Source organism: Ammospiza caudacuta, chromosome 6 (assembly GCF_027887145.1).
Source record: "Ammospiza caudacuta isolate bAmmCau1 chromosome 6, bAmmCau1.pri, whole genome shotgun sequence".
NCBI classification, from domain to species: domain Eukaryota; kingdom Metazoa; phylum Chordata; class Aves; order Passeriformes; family Passerellidae; genus Ammospiza; species Ammospiza caudacuta.
This window is the reverse complement of record NC_080598.1, coordinates 55,982,908-56,004,069: the sequence shown is the minus strand read 5'-3', so window position 1 is coordinate 56,004,069 and position 21,162 is coordinate 55,982,908. Positions and strand designations below refer to the sequence as shown.

The 21,162-nt window shown below is 41.9% G+C and overlaps 1 protein-coding gene across 21 annotated transcripts in view; it reads right to left on the bottom strand.

Annotated features, from left to right (window-relative positions):
* Window positions 1–20,735, bottom strand: part of MARK3 (microtubule affinity regulating kinase 3) — a 62,222-nt gene extending 41,487 nt beyond the window's left edge. For 16 of the 21 annotated variants that reach the window (XM_058807736.1, XM_058807739.1, XM_058807742.1 and 13 more), the window contains exons 1-4: window positions 20,066–20,735; window positions 11,978–12,016; window positions 7,486–7,677; window positions 1,688–1,741 (exon numbers count right to left, since the gene is read on the bottom strand). In XM_058807736.1, the coding sequence (XP_058663719.1) occupies window positions 1,688–1,741; window positions 7,486–7,677; window positions 11,978–12,016; window positions 20,066–20,116 (336 nt within the window). In that variant the 5' untranslated portion in view covers window positions 20,117–20,735. The remainder of the gene's footprint in view (window positions 1–1,687; window positions 1,742–7,485; window positions 7,678–11,977; window positions 12,017–20,065) is intronic. The other 5 variants (XM_058807738.1, XM_058807747.1, XM_058807757.1 and 2 more) reach the window with 1 other exon arrangement.
* Window positions 20,736–21,162: the final 427 nt, after the last annotated feature.

The window sequence follows — 21,162 nt, the reverse complement described above, 5'->3', positions numbered from 1 at the left end:
GCCCTCGTATATCAAACGAGCTTAGAAAGGAGAGCACATTTGCAATTTCACTCCATAAATTTGATCTGATATCTGCCCTGCCATTTGGTACTATTCTTCCAGATTCCAGTTAAGAAATTCAGTGGTACACAAGATCACACTACAAATCACACTTCATAATCTAATTTTATAAACTGTAAATGAAAATTAAATTACAACAGAGATGGAGCCATTAGCGGACACTGAGCCAGCTGAAAACCAGTACTCAAAGGACCATCATGCACACTGCCAGCTGGTAGCTTTTCCAACTGAACATCTGTGATGTGTAAAAGGTTTGTGTTGTGCCCCCACATGAGCTCAAACTGGCATTAGAGCCCACTTTCAAGTAACACTATTCGAAGGACTATGATTTTACATTTTTAACTGAAAACATGGCCTCTTTACTTCCCTCTGACCATTCTTCCCATGCCCTGGTATTTCCCATTTTTATCACACAGCTTTTGTTTCACTTTCAAGTGCTTCAAGCATTCAACCATTTTTATTTAGGCATTCCAAGTTGCAATCTGCCACAGAAATCAACTTTATCTGATCCATCATATTACCTAATTTGCACTTTATTTTCACTCTGCTTACCCAGAAACCACCAGTAACCTCAGGGACTAAACTGAGAAAAATTCTGAGAAAAATGGAACCAGATTATCTACTTTTACCCTGTCTACAGAGTCACAAAAAGCTGCCACCTGCTTGGATGACGGAGCCTTTCTTCTACAGGTTATTCTTTGCCTCTCAATGAAACCATAAAATGTAAGAACTTGTGTGTTTTTCCAATTTACTTTTGCACCATTAATATTGATAAAAAGTCTAGTCAAGTGATCTTTTTAGTATTTGCATAAAATACAAATGTGTATATGCTCCAGTTTGCTCTAGTTATCCTCTTTCATTTTGTTTGCAGGTAAATTCTGCATATTCTCTTGTTCAAACAGAAATATTTCAAGGGGGTTTTTATCAAAGTACTCAAAAGTAAACAAAAAGCCTTTGACTGCAGAACTTAAAAGGACAGAGTTAGAGAAGTCCCAAGTAAAAGTAACATTTAAATGTACTTCCTGCATGGATTCCCAAACAGACTGGGTTGCCTAATGAAAGAGCAGGGTTTATCACTCTGTACTAAAAAGATAAGGTGATACAACTGTAACAGCACATTAAACATTCAGAGCTAGAGGGAAGAAACCAGAATAGACACGGCCCAATTTGTTTCACACAACTGCATCACCTCTCCTGCTGCAAGCTACATGAAAGGCACAGATACTGCCTGGCCTGCAGTCCACAGGCAGTGTTTTCAAGGCCAGTTTAAGAGGACAGAACATAAGTTTTGCATTTCTAAGTTTAACAAAGCAACCGGCACAAAGGAGACATGGGGGCATGACACCAAACCACAGGTCCTCTCTACAGAGTCAGCTCTGCTTGGAAGACAAAGGAAGTGGCAAATACCACTGTTTTCTCAGTTTACAGCTCCACATGAGTTCAGCTTCAACAACTGCAGGGCTGTCAGAAATATCTGTTACAAAACCAGTTATTAAATACAGTAGTCAGATGTGTGCAAAGGTATGCAATGCTTCAGATTCTCCAGCACAGGCATTCAGGGTTAATGGAAGAGGTGGGGAAGCAAACAAGTTATAATAGAGTTGAAAGATTAAATGTAAAAACATACCTTTTGTAGACTAGTTGGGTTCAGCTGTGTTTTGTCAATTATTTTTATGGCAACCTAAAGGAAGAGTTCATGATCAGTATTTTCCATAGGAACAATACCACGTTATTACAACATGCTCAAACCCAGTAACAGATATGGAAAACATGAAAATTACACAAAAAATGCTTAAGGTCCTTCTGCAAATTATACACTTGTATTTAAACTAGAAGCAGGAATGGAAAAAGCCTGGTATTTTAAGGATATTAAGATGAGAAGCTTGCTGAGTGTTTGACTTGACATTAAGACCATCACAGACATGACAGTGGAAGCTCCAGCAGCAGACAGTGCCCTGATAGAGAGCAGTGTGCCTACAGATAATATTTACACAGTCTAATTACACAACAGATTACACAGTAGTGACTGGGCATTGGCAGTTTCTAAAAGCAGAGATTTCAGAGCATATTGAAAGCATTTCCACACAAATTTGGCAAGAAGCAAGTTCATCTTTGGAAATTCACTAAATATTTGTGTCAATTTGCTCCCTGATGGGTATTAAAAAAAGTATCACTTGGAAATCAACAAAAACACATTGGCTGTAGTACAACACTTTGGGTAAGTACATTCCTTGTTCTCCTCTTTTGAGTAAATGTTGCACAGAAATATTAAAGAATATAATAAAAAATTCACACAATAAGCAGAAGAGAATTCCATACCATGCTAACTAGTCAGAACCTGAAGATTTGAAGCAATGAATAGGCAACAGAAACTTCAGTGCAATGCAGTTTGGATACTGGACGAGGTAGAACAAGAAATGAGAATCTTTCTAGAATTACATGCCAATTGGTATTTTTCCTTTCTAAATTAGAGACTAAACACACCAGAAGAAGCTCTACAGAAGGAGATGGTGCCTCTCAAAGAGGCAAGATGCTGCAACTCAGCTGATTATAATACCTCACTGGTGCAAAGCAAAGGCTTTCAACTCCACTTCAGTTTTTGGCTCAAACAGTAGATGCTGCTCCTTCCCATGCCACAGCTCCCATTTCCCTGCATCACTCTGAGCTATCTTTGTCACCGCATTAACTTGGGGTTGGTGACACATGGAATAAAGAATATCTTACATCAAAGCCAATTTATATCCCTACATTCAAGTGCAAAAACACAGGGATGGATTGTCACGATGGAGAGGGTAAGAGGGGAGCGGTGTTCAATGCTTGGGTGCATCACAGAGTTATATAATGGATATGGTGCTTTCTGAAACTGATATTCAAGACTTATTTTGAGCTCTTCTAGCTGCAAGATACGATGAGACATGACTGAGAAGCCATCTAAGAATGTTTTTACTCTGGGGAGTGTTTTCTTCTAAGGCAAGCTACTGAAATTATAGATCACTGTTTCCCGAGGCAAAATTCCATTGCAAAACCTTGAGAAATCACTTCAAAAATACAAACAAGAGAGAAAGGCATTAAGCAATAGGTATTTTTATATTAGCAGCTGTGTACAAACCCAAGAAAGATTTTTATCTCTACCTTTATGCCTCTTGTTAACTTTGTGACAATAGTTCAAAGTTACTCACTTCCTGCAATCTCTTATAATTCTGGATTATACTGCTGGACTCTTCTAATGCTGGATGTCGTGAGCACTGCCTTTGTCAACAGCAGATAATGTTATTTGAAAGTGACCTGGTGCCCCAAGACTACCCACAGCTGTTCACTTAGTAAGCACATTCCACTCAGAGAAGTTTGCATTTTTGTTCTTGGCTGCACCATTCTGGTGAATCTTTACAAGATGTAAACTTTTTTTAACCCACCAAGCCTCAAGGTGCCATGTTACTGCAAAACCAGCTCACCTCAGCTCTCACACTGCCAAGCAAATTCAGCCCTGGAGATAAAGGGAAGGCAGAGAGCTCAGTTTTCCAGAACACAGACTCTCAGGCCTGTTCAGTGCACTAATTATAGCCTTAAAGGCAGGGTGAATTTAGAGAATTCCTGTCCACATGAACACTGAGAGTACAATGTGTTAACATGGGCTGTGACAGCTTGAACCCATCATTAGAACAGGGAACAACTTCAGGTGCCTTGATAAGGTCTCCAAATCACAGGCAAAGGCAGCCTGCCCTCAAGAGCAGTTCTGACAAAGTTAAATGGAGACTTTTCTAAGTACAGTTAATAAAACATTAAATTGCCTTTTAAAGCAGAAACTTTGCTCTCTTTACATAAAGTGCATTTGGAATGGTTTCATGCACTGTGAGCTGGGGCCAGTGCTGAAAAATGCACATCCACCTACACTATTGCACCATTGCCATGATATTCTGTGTGAAATTGTTAATAGAATTAGAACTGAGTTTGCTTCCACCATTCACAATAATGTGACTTAAAACATCCCTCCTACATGATTTGAATAAGGGAGTGAAAGAAATCAGGAGTTGGAACACTGAGCAAATTGGCCAAACTGCTACTATTCAGAATGCTTTCTCCCTCTTAAATTTCACTTTTTCCAAGAGAAGAACAGAAAGAAGATGACAATAGATTCCTTGGAGTCAGACTTGAGTTCTGAAAGAATTCAGCTCACTGGGAAACTTCAGCTCCCTGGCTATTAACTGAACATGTCTTTAAAGAACAGAAGGGTCCAGAATAATTTTGGCCACATCAGTAATAGCAAAAGGTAGTTTTATCTTTTAGATTCATTTTGGCAAGTACAGAAAACTTGTCAGAGGAAACACCTTTTGATAAAAGTACAACAGCAAATGCATGGATTGCAGTCAAAGAATTAAGAAAAGCAGATTGACAATGAAGACTTGTGGTTTCAAAAGGGCAGACAGCCTACAAGTAACACTCTCCCAGGCAGAGGACCAAGAAGGATGGTGTGTCCAAGCACCAGCCCTAATGCAGTGAAGCTGATCTCTGGCCTCACACTCCTTGCAAGACAATTCAACCCCCTCAAATTAGGTTGATGTTCTGATCATTTCTTCCTTTCAGTAATTTGAAGATGAGCACTCATTTAGACATACTAAAAATGGAAATGAAAAGGAGTCCTAGAACTTACTCCACTTGGAAACATGAAATCTTCATCTCAAGCAACAGGAAAACTCCCAGGGAAGGACTCCAGATGCAAGGAGATGAGCAGCTACCCTAAAAGAATGCTTAAACAAACATATCCTCCTCCCAGGAAGGGACAGAAAAGTGCTGATCTGCTTCAGGATTTGGAAACTACTCAGCACAGAGATATAAAGAAGCAATTGCCAAAAAGTGAACCTGACATGGTTGCTTAAAAGGACATTCAGAACAGAGACACAGATAACAAGGAAAAGATAAGTGGGGTTCAAATACAGCAAGAACACAGCAGAGATGAAAACTCATTTCAGTGTAACTCCCAAAGCTAAGCATTTAGTTTAGGTTTTGGTACATAAGATGGAGAAAAGAACAGGAACAAAGGACAGGCTGCAGGAGAAAGAGTGTAAAGCAGGAAATCACAAATTCAGAAAGCTAAGTGCCATCTGGCTGAGGCCAGGCTGAGAATATGACCCTGGAATTCTTACAAGAAACAGATTTTCAAAGGAGAAAGAAAAAAAACATTCTTGCAGCACAGGTTCCTAGCATCTACCAAGAACAGAAGAGCAGAGCTGGGTTTAGAAATGAGCAGACAATTTTTTTTTTTCCAATTCATCATAAAATTCCTGAACTTGAAACTGGCAGGGAAAACCAAGGAAAGAGAAGGTTTAAATGCAACATATTTTCCTACAGTTAACTGTACCCTATGGAAACACACAAGACCTGACTACCTGGACTAATGAAAAGCCTCATCTAAGAGGCTGCATGGAAATTTTTCAACTAGATAAGCTGAAAAGTGCATGGAGTTGTTTTTATTTTTTCCTTTAAAAAGAGGCTAAAGAGGTATTAAGTTGGAAATAAATGAGTAAGAGTTTTTCAAGGACAAGATTTTGGGGCCAATCTTGTTTAATATCTGTATCGGTGGCCTTGGCAGAGGATGTCAAAGCATAATGATTAAATCTGTTGAAGGAGTTAAGAGGCACCATCAAACACAATGGAAAACCAATTTAAACAGCCTTGGAGATGAGTTAGCAATGAAACTGAGATTCAACATACAAGGTTGGTGCTGCTGCTGATCACAAGCAAAACACATCAATTTAACAGCCATGAGAAAGCCTAGCAATCTGAAGATTGATCAGATAAATACATATAAAAAGTAAGGGCAAGGGTGAAGTAATGACATTGGGGAAATTGCTCTCCAGAATATTGGAAACAATTCTGGTCACAGGCATATAAAATTATCAACATTGTACAGTTTATCCAGCAGGAAGAGAAATTTTACTCTTCTCCCTCTTAAAAAAAAGAAAAAAGCTTGAAATATCTTGAAGATATTCCTATAAAATTAACTTAATTGTTCCTTTCTAAGGAATGACACTCATTCCAATGGCCACAACCCAGAAAGTATTTATGCTCTCAGTTGATCAAACTACATCAATTCCATGACAGTGGAAGAAGCTTAGTACTCAAATCTTTCCAAATTTAGCCAAAAATTTTACACTGTCCCCTTTATTTGTTGAAATTTCAAACAAAAATAATGAACCAGAGGTCAACACAGTTATCTGCAAGTAAAGAAAAATGTACTTTGCTTTTTGCAAAGTGTGACACATATCTATCTCCAAGTTCTATACCTATAGTAAGAGCAAAGAAATACCAACCAAGTACTTGCACATCCCATCTTAAGCATCAGTAAAAAGAGGAGGGAACTTAAGGGGAAAGGAATTAATCAAAAACTTTCTCTACAAATGAGAACTAACTTTAACATCAGAAGACAAAGGGAACTGTCAGCCAAAAAAAAATAAAATCTATCTCAATAGCTCTTGCAAAATATGTCCCCTTTCTTCTTCCCTCTGTTCCTGCTACTGAGCCCTGTATTACCTCAGAAAAGAGAAATTCCCTCAAAGCACTGCAGTCAGCAGCACAGTTTCTGTAAAAGTCCTTGCTGGTATCAGCAAACATTCACTTCATCAGACAGGTTTGGCAAGAAAAGGTTAGCAAGGTGCTTCTCCCTCTTTCAGTACTTCAAGGTTGCTTTTAATAAAACAGCACCAAGAAACACCTTCTAGTAACAAGCAGACAGGACTATAGATCACTAAATCAGAATCACCATTAAGTGCCAGTGATTAATTACTTGCAGTGGCATGTAGGAACTAAATATGGAGCTGAGTTTGACTCCAAGAAGAGATGCAAGAGGAAGCTTGTCTATACTGCACACATTGAGGAAACTGTCACTGGAACAAGACTATCCCTGAACAAACTGAAGCATCCTCCCAAAGCCACCCAGCACTAAACACACCCTAGGATGATCCACCCTAGGATTCCTGGGACAGACATGGCTCTGGCAAGAAAATACTGCATTTGGGCTACTTGGAACATAATTAAGACAACATTTAGTTCTCATGTCTGACTTTACCTCCAATACAGCCCTGAAGTATAAAGACACTAAGAGGCAGTCCTTCCAACAAGCTTATTTAATTGCTGTATATTGATCTGGTTTTTGAAAATGGAGGATTTATCCAAGAATATTAGAAGCAAATTTTAACATAATTCAGCAGGACAGAGACTCGCCAAAAATACAAGTTTAAGAAACCATTTCCAAGAGAAATTGTTTTGTAATCGTACTAAAAAAAAAGTTTTCAATTTCTGCTTTTTTCTGCATCAGTGGCAATATCTCTAGTAAAATGTGCTCTGTGTTCACCAACTTAGATGGTGCTATTCCAAGAGAACCTTCACACCTACAGCAACTCACTGCTGTTTACACCCATGCCACGTTACCTCTCTGCCAGTTAGGATGTGCCTTGCCAGCTTCACTTTTGCAAAATTCCCCTTTCCAATGGTTTTAAGGAGTCTGTAATTTCCAATGTGTGGCTGCTCATCAGCACAGGAGGCTATGGAGTTCCTGCAGCGAGCTCCAGAGCGCCCAGTTCTGGAGGAAACTTCCTGCCGTCCGTCTCCATGGGACGTGTGCTGCAACAAAAACACACACAGGGTAAGGCTGAGCAACACACACAAAACACAGCAATGAGGACAAGCACACAGCATTCAAAAACATCAGCAATGCCTTTGAAGAAACCTTCAAAGGATCCAACTGAAAATTCACACTCACACTGAACTTTGTTCTGATGGGGCAATAAAGTGGGGCCCAGTTCCTGACACAGAATTCACCTCGTCACCTGGTCAAGACAGTGGAACATCACCTGCACTGCAACAGCTGAGCATTTCTAAGTAACTTACTTGGACTGCCACATCAGGCACAAAATATAGAGGTGTTTAATGTTATTTCCCATTTGCATAACTAGTGCAGGAAAGCCTTTGGAAAGGAAACACGAATACAGATTTTCCAAGATCACAAATTGTTAACCCTTACTGGACAACTTACACTAATTTAAAAAAATGTTTTTTTTCTTTCCTGTGGTACTAAACTTGTGTTCCTACAGATCCATATGACTGCAAACACCCAGGATGACCTGGAGAACAAGGAAAGAAATCTTACCTAATATAACTGAAACCTTGAATATTGATAAGCTGAAAGCCAGTTACAGAGATCTGAGACACTGTCTGCAATCTTTTAAGTTCCTTTCACTCTCATTTCCCTGAACAGCTACTGATTGCAAAAAGGAATGGTTATATATTATCTTTAACAGTCCTTACTCATTAGATTACACGGTAAAGATTTAAGTATTTTTTCACTTCCTGATAGCCTGTTTATGTAAGAGCAGGCGCCCTCTTACATTCTTCACTCATGGTTAAGGCCCATACACCAACCACACTCATTAAAGTATTAGTTAAAAATGTTTAGGGGCCTTCAAAGGTGGAACAAATATCTGACTCCACCAAAGATGACACATTAAATTCATAGTCATCCCAGAAACCCCAGATCTTGCTCTTCTACTACTTCTCCTCTTGCTGAAACTCATTTGGGACAACCAAGAAACTGGCATAGAGCAACATTCGGTCTGCAAATCACTGTGTGTGAGGATGAGATCATACCTCAAGAGCTAACAACCATGGTACAGGCACAAATGAACAAATCCGTGCTTGCATGACACTTGGCGAGTTTCACTTGCCTGATGTAACCTTGTGACCATACACTCTCCCATCTTGGGCTCCTTGATTTGTTCATTTGAGTGCAAGAGTTGTGATCAAATTATTTTTAAAAATACTTTCATTTAAGAAATGCTACTGATAGGAGTCTATGGCAACTCCTGGAAAATTGTTTCAATAGTTACTATTTTAAAAAACACACAATGTTTTAGTATCAATATGGCTTTAGCTTCTCCTTACTGCCTGGCTACTGCATTGCCACAAGATTTGCACTTCCCATGAAGGTACTTCATTTCTCTGGTGACAACACCCTTCCATTTCAGTAAGTGATATGTACATTGAGCTCCCTGAACAGGCTGCTGTATGAATGATTAAAGAAACATTTCCTGTACTCCTGTTGAGAACCCTCCTCTATTCTTCCAACATCTTTTTGTGGGGCTCATGGTAGACATGGACCTACCATACCAAGAGTAGGTGCAGCAGGACTAACACAGAGGCTGCATCTTCTGTTCAACACCCCACTGATTTCACAGGGGCAGAACCAACCCTCTTTGCAGAAGACCAGCTGTACCTGACCACTCAACACCAACCCTGATCTGCTGCTTCTTCTCATTCCTGGATCCCTACTTGGCTGAAGTGAAATGCAAAGTTTCTTTTCATGCAGAATATCAAGTGCTCCTATAAAAGGCCTATCCTGCCCTATTTCATAGTCTAGCAATTTTATCACAGTTTTCAAGAGCAAGAGTTTTTTTCCAAACCACTAATAACTGGCACAAGAACAAGAAGGACATCCTTAAAAATTCAAGACTTGATAATAATTCAGTGTTCTCAATAATATCTTGAGACCTGCAACAACGGGGTGTTTATCAATCAGTAATTCTCAAGGAGAGGAAGGACAAGCAGTCAACAACTGAAGGACCTACTAAAGCCAGTGAAATTCTATATCAACAATGTCAGTATTTTGCATGTCCTTAATGCCAGGCTGGTGCTGATTGTTCAGGCCACCTTAGCCACCCCTGTGTGCACTGGCATAGCAATGCCAATCCTCTGTATTTCCCTAAACTTTGACTTCTAACAAACCTTGCAACACACAGTGCAGAGAACTTCTCTGTCAGCTCCTTTCATACCTTTCAGTGTCAAATTATTCAGACCAGCTAGAAAAAAGCAGCAACTGCTGATTCTAGGTGCTAACATTCTCCCACATTGCCACCCCTGGTGATCAGGGACCAGGATGTTCTGTACAGGGCCATAAGGATATTTCTTGGATATATTAGAGGAAGGTTCATTTCAGTTCAAGTACAGCATCCCAGGAATACACTGTACTACTTACACTGCACTTCACTCAGCTGATAACCTTCCTCAAAAGAAGAAGTGTATCAGAACTATTTAAACTACAGCCCTTCCACACCTGGGCACTCAGCACAAGCTGCCTGCAGCAGGAGCCAGACTGCCTCCCAGCAGGGCTTGTTAGCTTAGGCTCTCCAGCAGACACATTCAACAACTTCAGTTCAACAGCTTTTGAACCACACAGCTGACTCTGAAAACACAGTAGTTGTGCTGGAACAAAAACACTGTTAGCCCTGAGCTAGCCTAAGAAGCAGCTGAGATGTGGGCATCAGGCACGACACAGTCACAAGCCAGAGAACAGGTCAGCCAAAATTGATCTGACTCATACCCTACTTCACATAAGCACTATCAGGAAAAGGAAAGGTTCTGTTATACTAACAAGCTCTATTCCACATAGCAAACCACACAGTAATTGTGTCTTGAGAGCTTCACTGTCCTGTTGTTGAGAAATGACTTCTTGCGTCCTATACTTTTTTCATGCTTCCTAGCTCTGCATTTAAAGGGCAGCATGAAAAGCTGTGAACTGATTTGGACTAGGGCTGATAAACTGAACACAATCTCCTTGTATGGAGGTTTGCATTTCCACTCCAACCCAGATTATTTCTTTTCAAGAATATGACCTTTTTCAGCTGTGGGTTTTAAGTATCAAGCTGTGTGTTCCTAAGCAGTTCAGTTCTCTCCGACTGATTTGCTCAAAGCCATGCTTCCCTCTATAGAAATCCAGCCATTTGCAACCATATCTAATTTGGACTATATTCCACTTCACATAAATAAATCTATCAGCAAGTCCTTCCTCTGTCAGTTACATTATTATACTGAACAGACAACAAGCTTTCTAAAAACCACAGAAAACAGATTGTCCATTTCAACATGGATTTTCTTTTGCATATGGAAATGAAGAGCATAAACTCAAAACTGAGCGAAAGTGTTTCTCCCAGCCTAGTCATTTTCAAGAAGCCGTGACAGGCAGATGGAAAGATAAATGGTGTGGGCAAAAAACAAAATATAGGTGGTCCAAGAAAAGCTCAAATCATGCATTGGCTTGTACAGCATCTGGCTGTGCTCAAGTACTTCCCAGGGCAGTTTCCTCAGCAAGCACGTTAACAGTGCCAATCTCAGCCCAAAGAAATGGCAATAGCATCTTCTGCTCCCCAAATTGAGATGAATGTCATTTATCTTTTCCCTCAAATCTTCAGATTTTGCCTTCCTCACTATACTGATCCTCCAAAACTCTCTTCAATTTCAGGCTTCTTTTCCAGGTCCACATTTATATGGTTTCAAGAAGATACAGGCTTTGTCTTAAAAACATAAAACTTAAAATCAGCATGTGCTCATTTCTAGTAAGTTTCCATATATTGTGGTAGGTGAGTTGTATTTCCTGGAGGTGTTTTCTGTGTAAGAATAACACTTGCTAATGAACTCACCAGGGCTAAGTGATTCCCAAAATATCTGTCTTCATGTAAAGCAAGACCATTACACTGTAGAGGGAAACTAAGGCAAGGAGATGAGGTACTTTGTGCAACTTCAGGTTTGCCAGTCACCACCTCTTTTAAAAGAAAAATTTCCTGAAATCCACTCATGACAATAAAGCACTTTTTTCCGTGTCTTGGCATGCACCAGATTGCATTTAAAAATCTTTTAAATACTTTAAATGTTTGTTTCTTTTTTGCACCATCCATTTTCAAGCTAACAGGACAACCTTTGTCATTAAAAAAAACCCCAAAACAAAACATTCTCCTCCTCCCCTCAGCCCCACCCTATTATTACTCAACCCAGAAGGAAATGAAGTAAAACATGTCCATTTGTGAGAGACCTTACTGCAAGGGAGGGACTGCACCCAAGACCAGCTACATTTGGAACACAACACAAAACCCACCTTTTCGCAAAAGCCTTCCCCCAATGATGAGCCGGCATCCTTTCATAGCCAGATAATGATTAGCATGAAGAGAAAGAAAAAAGAAAAGGAAAAAAAGTAAAAAGCAAATGAAGTATGAGGGTGTCAACAACTGAAATCTTTTTGGTAGATGTTAGTTTTATCCATCATCTGTATGGTTTCAGATATCTTAACATTCAGAGAATTAGAAACACACAGGGCAGGGGATGACTAGTATCAAAGTTCTTGAACTGCTAAAGAAGGTGCCAAAAGTTGAGGAAAAAACCTGAAAGAAACAGAATCTGATATGCATTCAAAGAGCTGGAAAACAGTAAGAAATCAGAATGTCCAAGACCTGCAAAAATCCATGTTTAATTACAGTAAATAGGAAACTCTTTCTGAAATGTAGGGAACAAATGGCATTTTTTAGAAGTATTTATTTAATTAAATAGTGAGAACTAGTGTATCATCAGCAAAAATAAACTAATAAAATTTAATCTTACTGAAGTCTCCAGGCATGTTTATTACCTTAGCTGTTACCTAACCTCTGCATGAAATACTACAAAGTGATATTACAGAATTTCTTGGAAATCTGTCAGACCAGTAACAATCATGACAGCCTCATTTCATTCAGCTTTTTTAATTGTAATAAGAAAAAACTGTACTTAAAGCCTATACCTTATAATAATAATGTAAGCATTTCAGGACATGAATTTCTGAGACACTAAATTGCTTCATTACCTTAACCTGGGCACACAATATACAAATAAATGGTAATTTCTGCCTGTGCACTTTCCATTAGCACTGTATTTACAGAAAAACAGGAAACGTACAATAGTTTGGTTTTTTTAAAATCTCGAAAATGTTTTAAATCAAACATGCAAAGACAAAACATCACTGCAGCCCTTCCCAACAACGTGATGTATTTTATTTCCCATTCTCATTAACATGTTTAGGAAGACTCAGACCGCTGAGTACTACCAGTGGAAGGGCAAAAATGCAGCCCTAAGGATATGCACAGGGGTAGCATCTTACTGAGCACAGATATCCCTGAAACAGCACAGCAGGGCATCCTGCAACTGCTGACACAGGAATTCTGCTGGAAAGTCAAAACACAGACTTACGTTTCTGGCAGCCACCAAAGGGTGTCACAGCAAACACTCATCCACAATTGTTTATATACCAGTTACTGCTCTGGGATTCCCTAAATCATCATGTATTATAAGATATTATATTATTTTCCTAAATTATAAACAGGAATACATCAGGTGAAGATGCCCTTTACTTGTCCTGATTTTACTTCCCTCCTACCAGTGACCAAGGCACAAATCAGGATATGGAGTGAGGTGGGTTTTGTCAGATCCAGCATGCATATGTTGATGCTTGCATAACCAATTATTTGGTTGAACACATATAATTAAAAGGCAGTTTTTAGACTAGCTTGCTCCATAATCAATCTTAAAGGTAAACAGTCATGGCTTCCATCTCACAAAATTTTAAAGGGTCTGCTAAGAAGAAAAATGCTATCTACCTAAAGTGACACTGAAGCTATCAACCCATGAGGGCAGATTTATTCACTGATGTAGGCTACAGCCCAACCATTACGGACGTTGTGATAGAGAGGAACAACTGAAAGGGTCAGAATTCGTCAAGGGAGACAAGCAGACCTTCTAGAAATATAATATAGATGTTAAGGGAGAGAAAACACTAATTGGGATGCTTCCATTGTCAAAAGGGGAAGATTTCACTGTGCAGTCTCAGCCTGTCACAGTGTTCATTCATGTAATTGGTATGACATTCATGAAAACGAGTGGCTCTTTTAATTAGGTCAGATCTGTCAAACCACTGGATTAAAGGGGGAACCTGGAGAGTAAACAGCCTTTAGCACATGGAAGCTATACCTCTGACACACATTCCTAATTCCTCCACACCTCAGTGGGGAAGGCAAAATAAAAAAAAAAACAGGAATAATGCTCAGGACACAGCTCCAAGTGAGCATAACAATGGAACAGCCTACACTGGGCAGTGTGATGGAGGGGGACAGTAGGGACACAGGACACTTTCACCTGGCAGAGGGAACACTGCCACAAAAGCAACCCCTAATTCTGGCTACTGACCAGCAGTGGAATTGCAGTGGGAATTGCTAGTGACAAGTGCAGCAGTGCCCTGAAGACCAGAGTGGGGAAGTGCTGACAGCCAAGCACCAACATCCTCAGCAAAGGCAGGATGCTCCCCCCACAGACACACAGGGGCTCAAGAGTCCTCCCATGCAAAATCACTACAGCCTCTGAGATGGGTTTGGCAGTATTTGGTTCATGCTCTATACAGCATATGAAAGAGAGTGAATCTGTAATTCCATGATTAGCACTGAACAACAAAACAGTGAAGAAATCCTGCTTATATAATCAAAAAGATAAGTCTGGTGCCGGTTAGAAAAGCTCTTTAAAAGCTCTTTTGTTGCTTCACATTATCAAGATCTGACATTCATCATATCTTTCCAGCCAAAGTTCCTTTACTGCTGATTAAAATGGATATTTATTGACATCAGCCTGGGGAATAATAGCTAAAGAGCCAACCATATTCTATTCTTCATCAACAATACTGCCAACTAAGTTGTTTCCAGAATCATCACTGTCAGTAATTACATGCTAAACAAAAAAGAAAAAACCCAACCACCTCACAGTTGGTTTTCAAAAACCACATTGAGCTTGTAGATAGAAAGCTTTGCTTAGGCTTAAACCCTGCAGGAACAAATTTTATTTGAAAGTCAATTTCTGTTTATATGTATATATACACACATATTGAGCTCAGCAACTCGCTGCTTTATGGGGCAAGAATTCCTCCTAACCCAAGGAGGGTTAGGGCTTCTTCCTCATCACAGGTGTTCTCAGTATCTTTCAGGTTTATGTTTTAAGAGCAGTATGCACCTATTTATCGTATGTTCTAAAGAATTTTAGTGGCAGATGATCTCCACGCTAAGCAGAGCCAACCTTGATATGCCATGAGCCTAAAAAAAAAGTGACCTCCATTTTTGATCTGGCTGACACCCATGAGGCAGCATTACTTGACTGAGGAGAAGAGGAAGTTGCAGACACATGCTACTTATATATCATATGAAATGGAGACTGGGAGAGACAAATGCCTCCACTCTTTGAATTCCTTTGACTTGAGTCACCTGAGACATGTTGTCAACAGGAACTGTCCGCTTACATCAACATGAATATATCTTTTGGCTAGAACTAAAATGGAGAATCAAGCAGGTAAGGATACCAGGTGTGTGGGTAACAAAATCTAGGAAGAAGGCTGTGAAGTTCAGTGTACTAAATACTGTATTTACTCTCATTTTCTTTCAGCAATTCCAGTAGCTGTGTTCTGTTTTTCAGACTGCTACTTCTAAGCCCACAATATAAGCCACATTTGGTGGTGCTAATGAATTAAGTCTTACTATGTAACATTTTCTGGAGTAAGGTCCTGCAACCTAGTTTTTCTGAGTTATTGAAAATATGTAAGAAAGGAAGAAAATAAGATTCTTTCCAGGAATAAAACATCCAAATAACACTGTTGTAAATATGTATCTGTTTGCAGTTGCAGCACAATTCAAGTTACCCTAGCCCTAGGGTGCTGTGCTATGACTGGCTTAATTCAAACCAAAACAAAACCACTAGGAAGCATTTCTAACCTTCCTCACCTGCACTGGGCATTCTGTTTACAGCCACAGCATGGGGATAACTCCACTTTTCTTAAGGGCTTCTACCAGTCGGATCAGAGCTGACCAGACTCATCTCAGAGCCCCGTGATAATCAGAGCTGGCACAAACCGCGGGTGGGAAGGGGCACCCGAGGCTGCTGCCCCCAGCAGCCTCCCATCACTGTGAGCCAAGTGATTAAACACCACAGCACAGGCTGCTCAGCACAGCTGAGAATTAAATGTCTCACTGCAAAAATGTGAAAATACTAGCACTTGATGACTCGCAGTGTCATGCAGCTCACCAGGTATTTTCTGAGGACACAGTACCAGGCCTATTGAGCATCAGCATTTTTTTCTGCTCTGGGGAATTTTGGCACTATAAAATACGTGCCAGGTGAATTCCTAAAATACTTTTTATTTCTAGTTATTTTGCCATCTTTTCCCAATTTAATTCAAACCAGAACATTTATTACAACTGGTGAAAAATATGGAATAGTGTAGATGGCCCTGTAGAAGAAAATCTGTCAGAAGTCTTGGCCACAGGAACGCTTCCCTCCTCAGTCCCTTCTTTAAAAACCCCACAGGATTTCATGCTACGGAAGAAAGCATTCAAATTACAGATCTATCTGTAATAGGAGAAGACTGATAAATAATATATAGAACAATGCAAGCTTGCATATTGTCTGCAAATGCTCTAATGCATTTCATAGTTAATTGGTAATAAACCAAGACATACTGCACTAACTTTCCCAGTAGCTCAAAATACATTTTTGTACCTAACTCTGCCTTTGCTAAATCTTTTTAAATAAAAGAAAAAAAATAAAAACCAAAAAGGGGTGGTACTACTGCTGCACAGAATCCTTTTGTGCAAGCACAGTTGCCATCATGCTGGCATCTTTCAATAGCAAATTTTTCACATTAGGCACAGTCATGGAGATAAGAGTATATTTTAGTCTTGCTTTCCCTCAAATTATTTAAATTTTTTATTCAGATTGGCCTGCAGAACCAACACATTCAAAAGAGTTACTCTTTCTTCCCCCCCAAAAAACACAGCTGTGCAACAAACACAGAGGTTTTAATTAAACGCTTTAATGCAAGATTATTCTTTTCTGTTTCATGCTGTTAAAAAAAGTAATCTTCCAACCTCCATACCACCTGTATTTCCTTGTTTCTATCTATAGTTTGCTATCATCTTCCCACTCTTTGAATATTTTTTTTAATGAATAGTTGTCCTACTCCTCACAATCTTGTTCCTTCTGCTCCTATTTCTTTGTCACTGGCTGTCCTCCATCCTGCCATATGCACATTCCTCTGTGACTCCTCTCATCTTTTGTTTTCCACCTTCTATCTTCCTTTTCCACTGTGTTGCCACACTCTATTCTCCTCCATCTTCTCTCCCTTCTCATCACTAGTAAAACAGGTTTACTCATTCTTCTGTCATCTAAAGTCCTTCTTCTGTGTCTATCCTGTCTCCCAGATTCGCACGAAGGAGGTCTCTGCTGCTTTCTTTCTCACATGCAGGACATATTTTTGCAAAAGACAGAGAAGATCTGATCCTGTCCTGCACTTCTGTCCCCTGAGCAGCCCCTGCTGCACAAGACATGGCCAGAGAGGAGCTGCTGTGTCTCTGCTCATGGCAGGCCACCAGCCAGCTTCCAACTGTCCAAGTGTGAAGTTCCTATGACCACAGATCATCTGGGATGCCTTTCCTCTCAAAACCAGGTGACTCGCAGCCAAATTCTTTAATCTCAAAGGCACCAAAGGCTTGGTAGCTCTGAGTAGCTTTTGGGGAAAGCCACTGTGACAGTCAGTATTTCCACTTCAGCATGTGTTGATAAGAAGCCTTAGGGAAAAAAAAATAAAAATCAAGTACTGGCAATTACACTTTTTTATTCAACAGGACCTGCCAACCACTAAACGTGGTTAAGTGCAAGCACAGACAATGATAATTTACACTCACTGTCATTCTGGAGGCTAACTTCATTTTCAAAACTGCAAGTATAGGCATGGATAAGCTGTGATCAGCACACTTCAACCAGATTCAACACCAGCCAAGCCTTTGTCAGCAGTGGTAACCTTCCAAGCAGAGAGAAGGCATTAACAGGGTCCACAACCATGGCCCCAAAGGCTAGCTGAATACTTTGGCACCTCCTAAGCCTCTTCAAAGAGCCCTCTGAATATTAACTAATTAGACTTCTCTTATGTGAAAGAGAATGAATCAAGGTTCAATTTACCTGCCAACATAACACACCCAAATTTGGGGTAAAGAACAGTTAGCTGAAGAATCAAAATTATTGCATTTGGTATTAAAAAAAGAGATCTGGTGTTCTCAGCTGTAGGGGTAATTCAGATAGACTAAATGTCAGATTTAAATTTAGTTTTTAAGCAAGGCATAACAAAATACAGTTTGGTAAATTTCTAGACAGCTGATGGCCAAAACATCAGAGAGCTTCCAGAGGAATATGCATTGTACTGGGGAGGGCTTGGCTGACTGGATCTGGCGAGTGCTTGCATTAATCACTCCCTGTCAATATCACTGCCTACAGGTATTTCTGTGGACACCAGCACAGAATACAGCAGCTTAAAAATATGCCTCATTCTAAACCTAAGGCAATTTTTCTGCAAGCAAGACAATCCATGTATGTCAGATTATGAAGATAACTAAACAGAAGTGTTAGACCAATATTTTGAAGTGAGAATAAGGTGCCTTAAGTGGAAGACATGTAAAAACCTAACTTCAAGTGCTAGAAAACACAGCTTGTGAATAATTATGTTTCCTCAAGCACACATTAAGTCTTTCCACTGTTAAGTTATCCACAGTAGAGTTTGAATTAATTGGGGAATCTGATCTGAACATTTTCTGAAATGATTTACTATGTGGCCTCCATACATTCACATGGAGCTTGAAAAGTCCAGTCAGGTTTGGTATAGACCAAATTCATCCAAATAAACTCTGCACAGTATTTTGTAGATTATGTTTCAACTTCAACTCTCCCCATGGCATAGGAAGGGCTGCATAATATTTTAATTATTTTCTTCCACAAGACAGGAAGCTCATTGAGATTTTACAACCAAATATGCTTAGTTGGCTTTTTGCTCAATACAGCCCTTAGCCTGCAGGTTGCATGTAGTCCTAAAGCAAATAAAGATCACAGAAGTTAGAAGTGCCTATTATGTCAATAAAATCTAAATCCCTGGTAATGCAGTAATTGTTCCATGCAGCATGTTTTCTAACGCTTTGTCTGGTCTTGTTTTAAACAATGGGGCTACCATCACTTTTCTCAGACTATTTATGGTCTGGAACAATCCAACAGTTTTTCCTGATCTTTAACCAAAGTTTCCACCTTTTATGCCAGTCCAAAACATAAGAAACCCTCACAAAAAAAAAAAAAAAAAGCAAAAAAAAAAAAAAGCCTCTTCAGTCAAGCTTAGCATCTATCTTGATGCATAAAGAATATCAGATAGCCTTCACAAAAAGCTGAATACAAAGTTCACCTATCAACTCATTTTAGACCACAGTGAGTGACAACTCCCTTCTGTTTATCATTCGGGGACATGTCAGAGCCTATGCAGAAAAATGGTCAGACAGGATACACCAGGATCAAGTAAGTTTTAACTCAGGAGAAACACAGTTTCTATCTGCAGAAAGGGAGTCTCCTACCGAGCTTCGTTTGTTGCTATATGCTCATGTGGTAGGTAGGACTAGCTTATTTTTTTGTTCTTTCTTCCTTTAGCAGACGACCTTTGCGACTGACTTAATATTGTAAATAAAGTGTCAATTCTCAAACCTTGGCTTTGTCAAGGTAAAAAAAAAAAACAAAAACGAGGGGGTATTCGGTGTGAAGGGAACAGGCTCCCTTGCGCAAAGGGTAATTCCAATAAAGAAACCCTTTTAATGTCATCTGAACAGGTGACTAGCCTCCCAGCGTCATTACCATCGAGAACCCTGCAAATTAAGCAGGGAAGAGGCCTATTATCTAGGTCACCTAGCCCACCCCTAACCAAGCTGAATTATTCCCATCTGTTTACCAGAGGTTTATTCGGGTGCTTTGGCAGTAAGTTGGCATATCAGGAGAAGGCAGCAGCCCCCCAGCGCTCCCCACCCCGATCCCCGTTACCGACACGACCAACCCGATCCTCACACCACCCTGCGACACTCAAATAGAACCAGGGGGAATTAAAGAGGGGACACCGGCTTTGGGAGGGGGGAGGGATGCCCGCAAACGCCACGGAGCCGGCGAACCGTGCTGTGAACGGGTTAAAAAAACAATCAATTCAGCATAAATCGGCAATTTGGGCAGCGTACGGGCGGCTGCTGACAGCGCCCCGCGGGGCGATGCCCGCGCGGCGCGGCCCGGGCGCGGTGCGGTGGCGCGGCGGGTCCCCCGCGGCCGCGGTACTCACGTTCTCGGTGTCGCGCTCGTTCACCGTGGGCAATGGAGTCCGAGTGGACATTTTCCCTCACTCGGGCGGCCGCGGCGGCGGCGCGCACAGACACACACACGGGCCCCGGGCTGCGCGTCTGCTCCGAGATGGTGGTCGCAGGGAGCCACCATGAAGGACGAGGTGCCTGGCGGGGGGCGGCGTCGCGTCGGTGCCCCCCCACTAGATCCTCCTCGGGGAGCGGAGCGGCCTCGCCCCCTCCGAGTCCTTCGGGCTCATCCTACAGCCGGGGTCCGCAGGGGTCAGCAGCGGGCAGGGGGCCGCCTCATCCAGCGGGGAGGGGATGGAGCCGAGGGAAGGGATGGAGCCGGAGAAAGGGAGGCGGCGAGGGAGCGGCTCCGGGGGGGAGGGGGTGAGCGCAGGGCGGGCGGGAGGAGGCGGCGGCGGGACGCCGCGCAGCCCGGCTTTTCTCCGCTGCCGCCGGGGCACGGCTAGCGCAGGCCCGCCGCCCGGGGGGCTGCCCTCTCCTTCCCCCGCCGCGGCCCCGCTTCACCGCGCCGCCGCTCGCATCGCGGCCCGCCCTAGGCTCCGAGAAGGCCGGCGCCCCGCGGGCTGCGGACGCTCGGTGGGTGCCCGCCCGCCGCTCCCTCCCTCCGTGCCTGCCCCCCGCCCGCCCCGCCGCCGCTCCCCGACGAGGCAAGATGGCCGCGCTGCTCCTCCGCGCCAGCCCAGCGCCGACATGAACCGGAAGGTCCCGCCCCCCGCCCGGCGTGTGCGGGGGCCTCGGGGCCGGGACCGGCCCTGCCCTCCGTGCCGGCCCCGCTGGCCTCGGGGATCGGACCCTGCCCTCTCGGGACCGGCCCTGCCCTCCGTGCCGGCCCCGCTGGCCTCGGGGATCGGACCCTGCCCTCCGGGGATCGGAGCAGCCCCGGGGGGCACGGCTTGGGGCGGGTTCGCTTTTGTGAGTCTCCACCTGGAGCACTGCATACAGTTCTGGTGTCCCCAATACAAGGAGGGCATGGAGCAAGTCTAGAGGGGAACTTGAAGTTGTTAAGGGGTCTGGAGCATTTCCCTACAAAGATGGAGAAGGTTGGGGCTGTTCCGCCTGGAGAAGACAA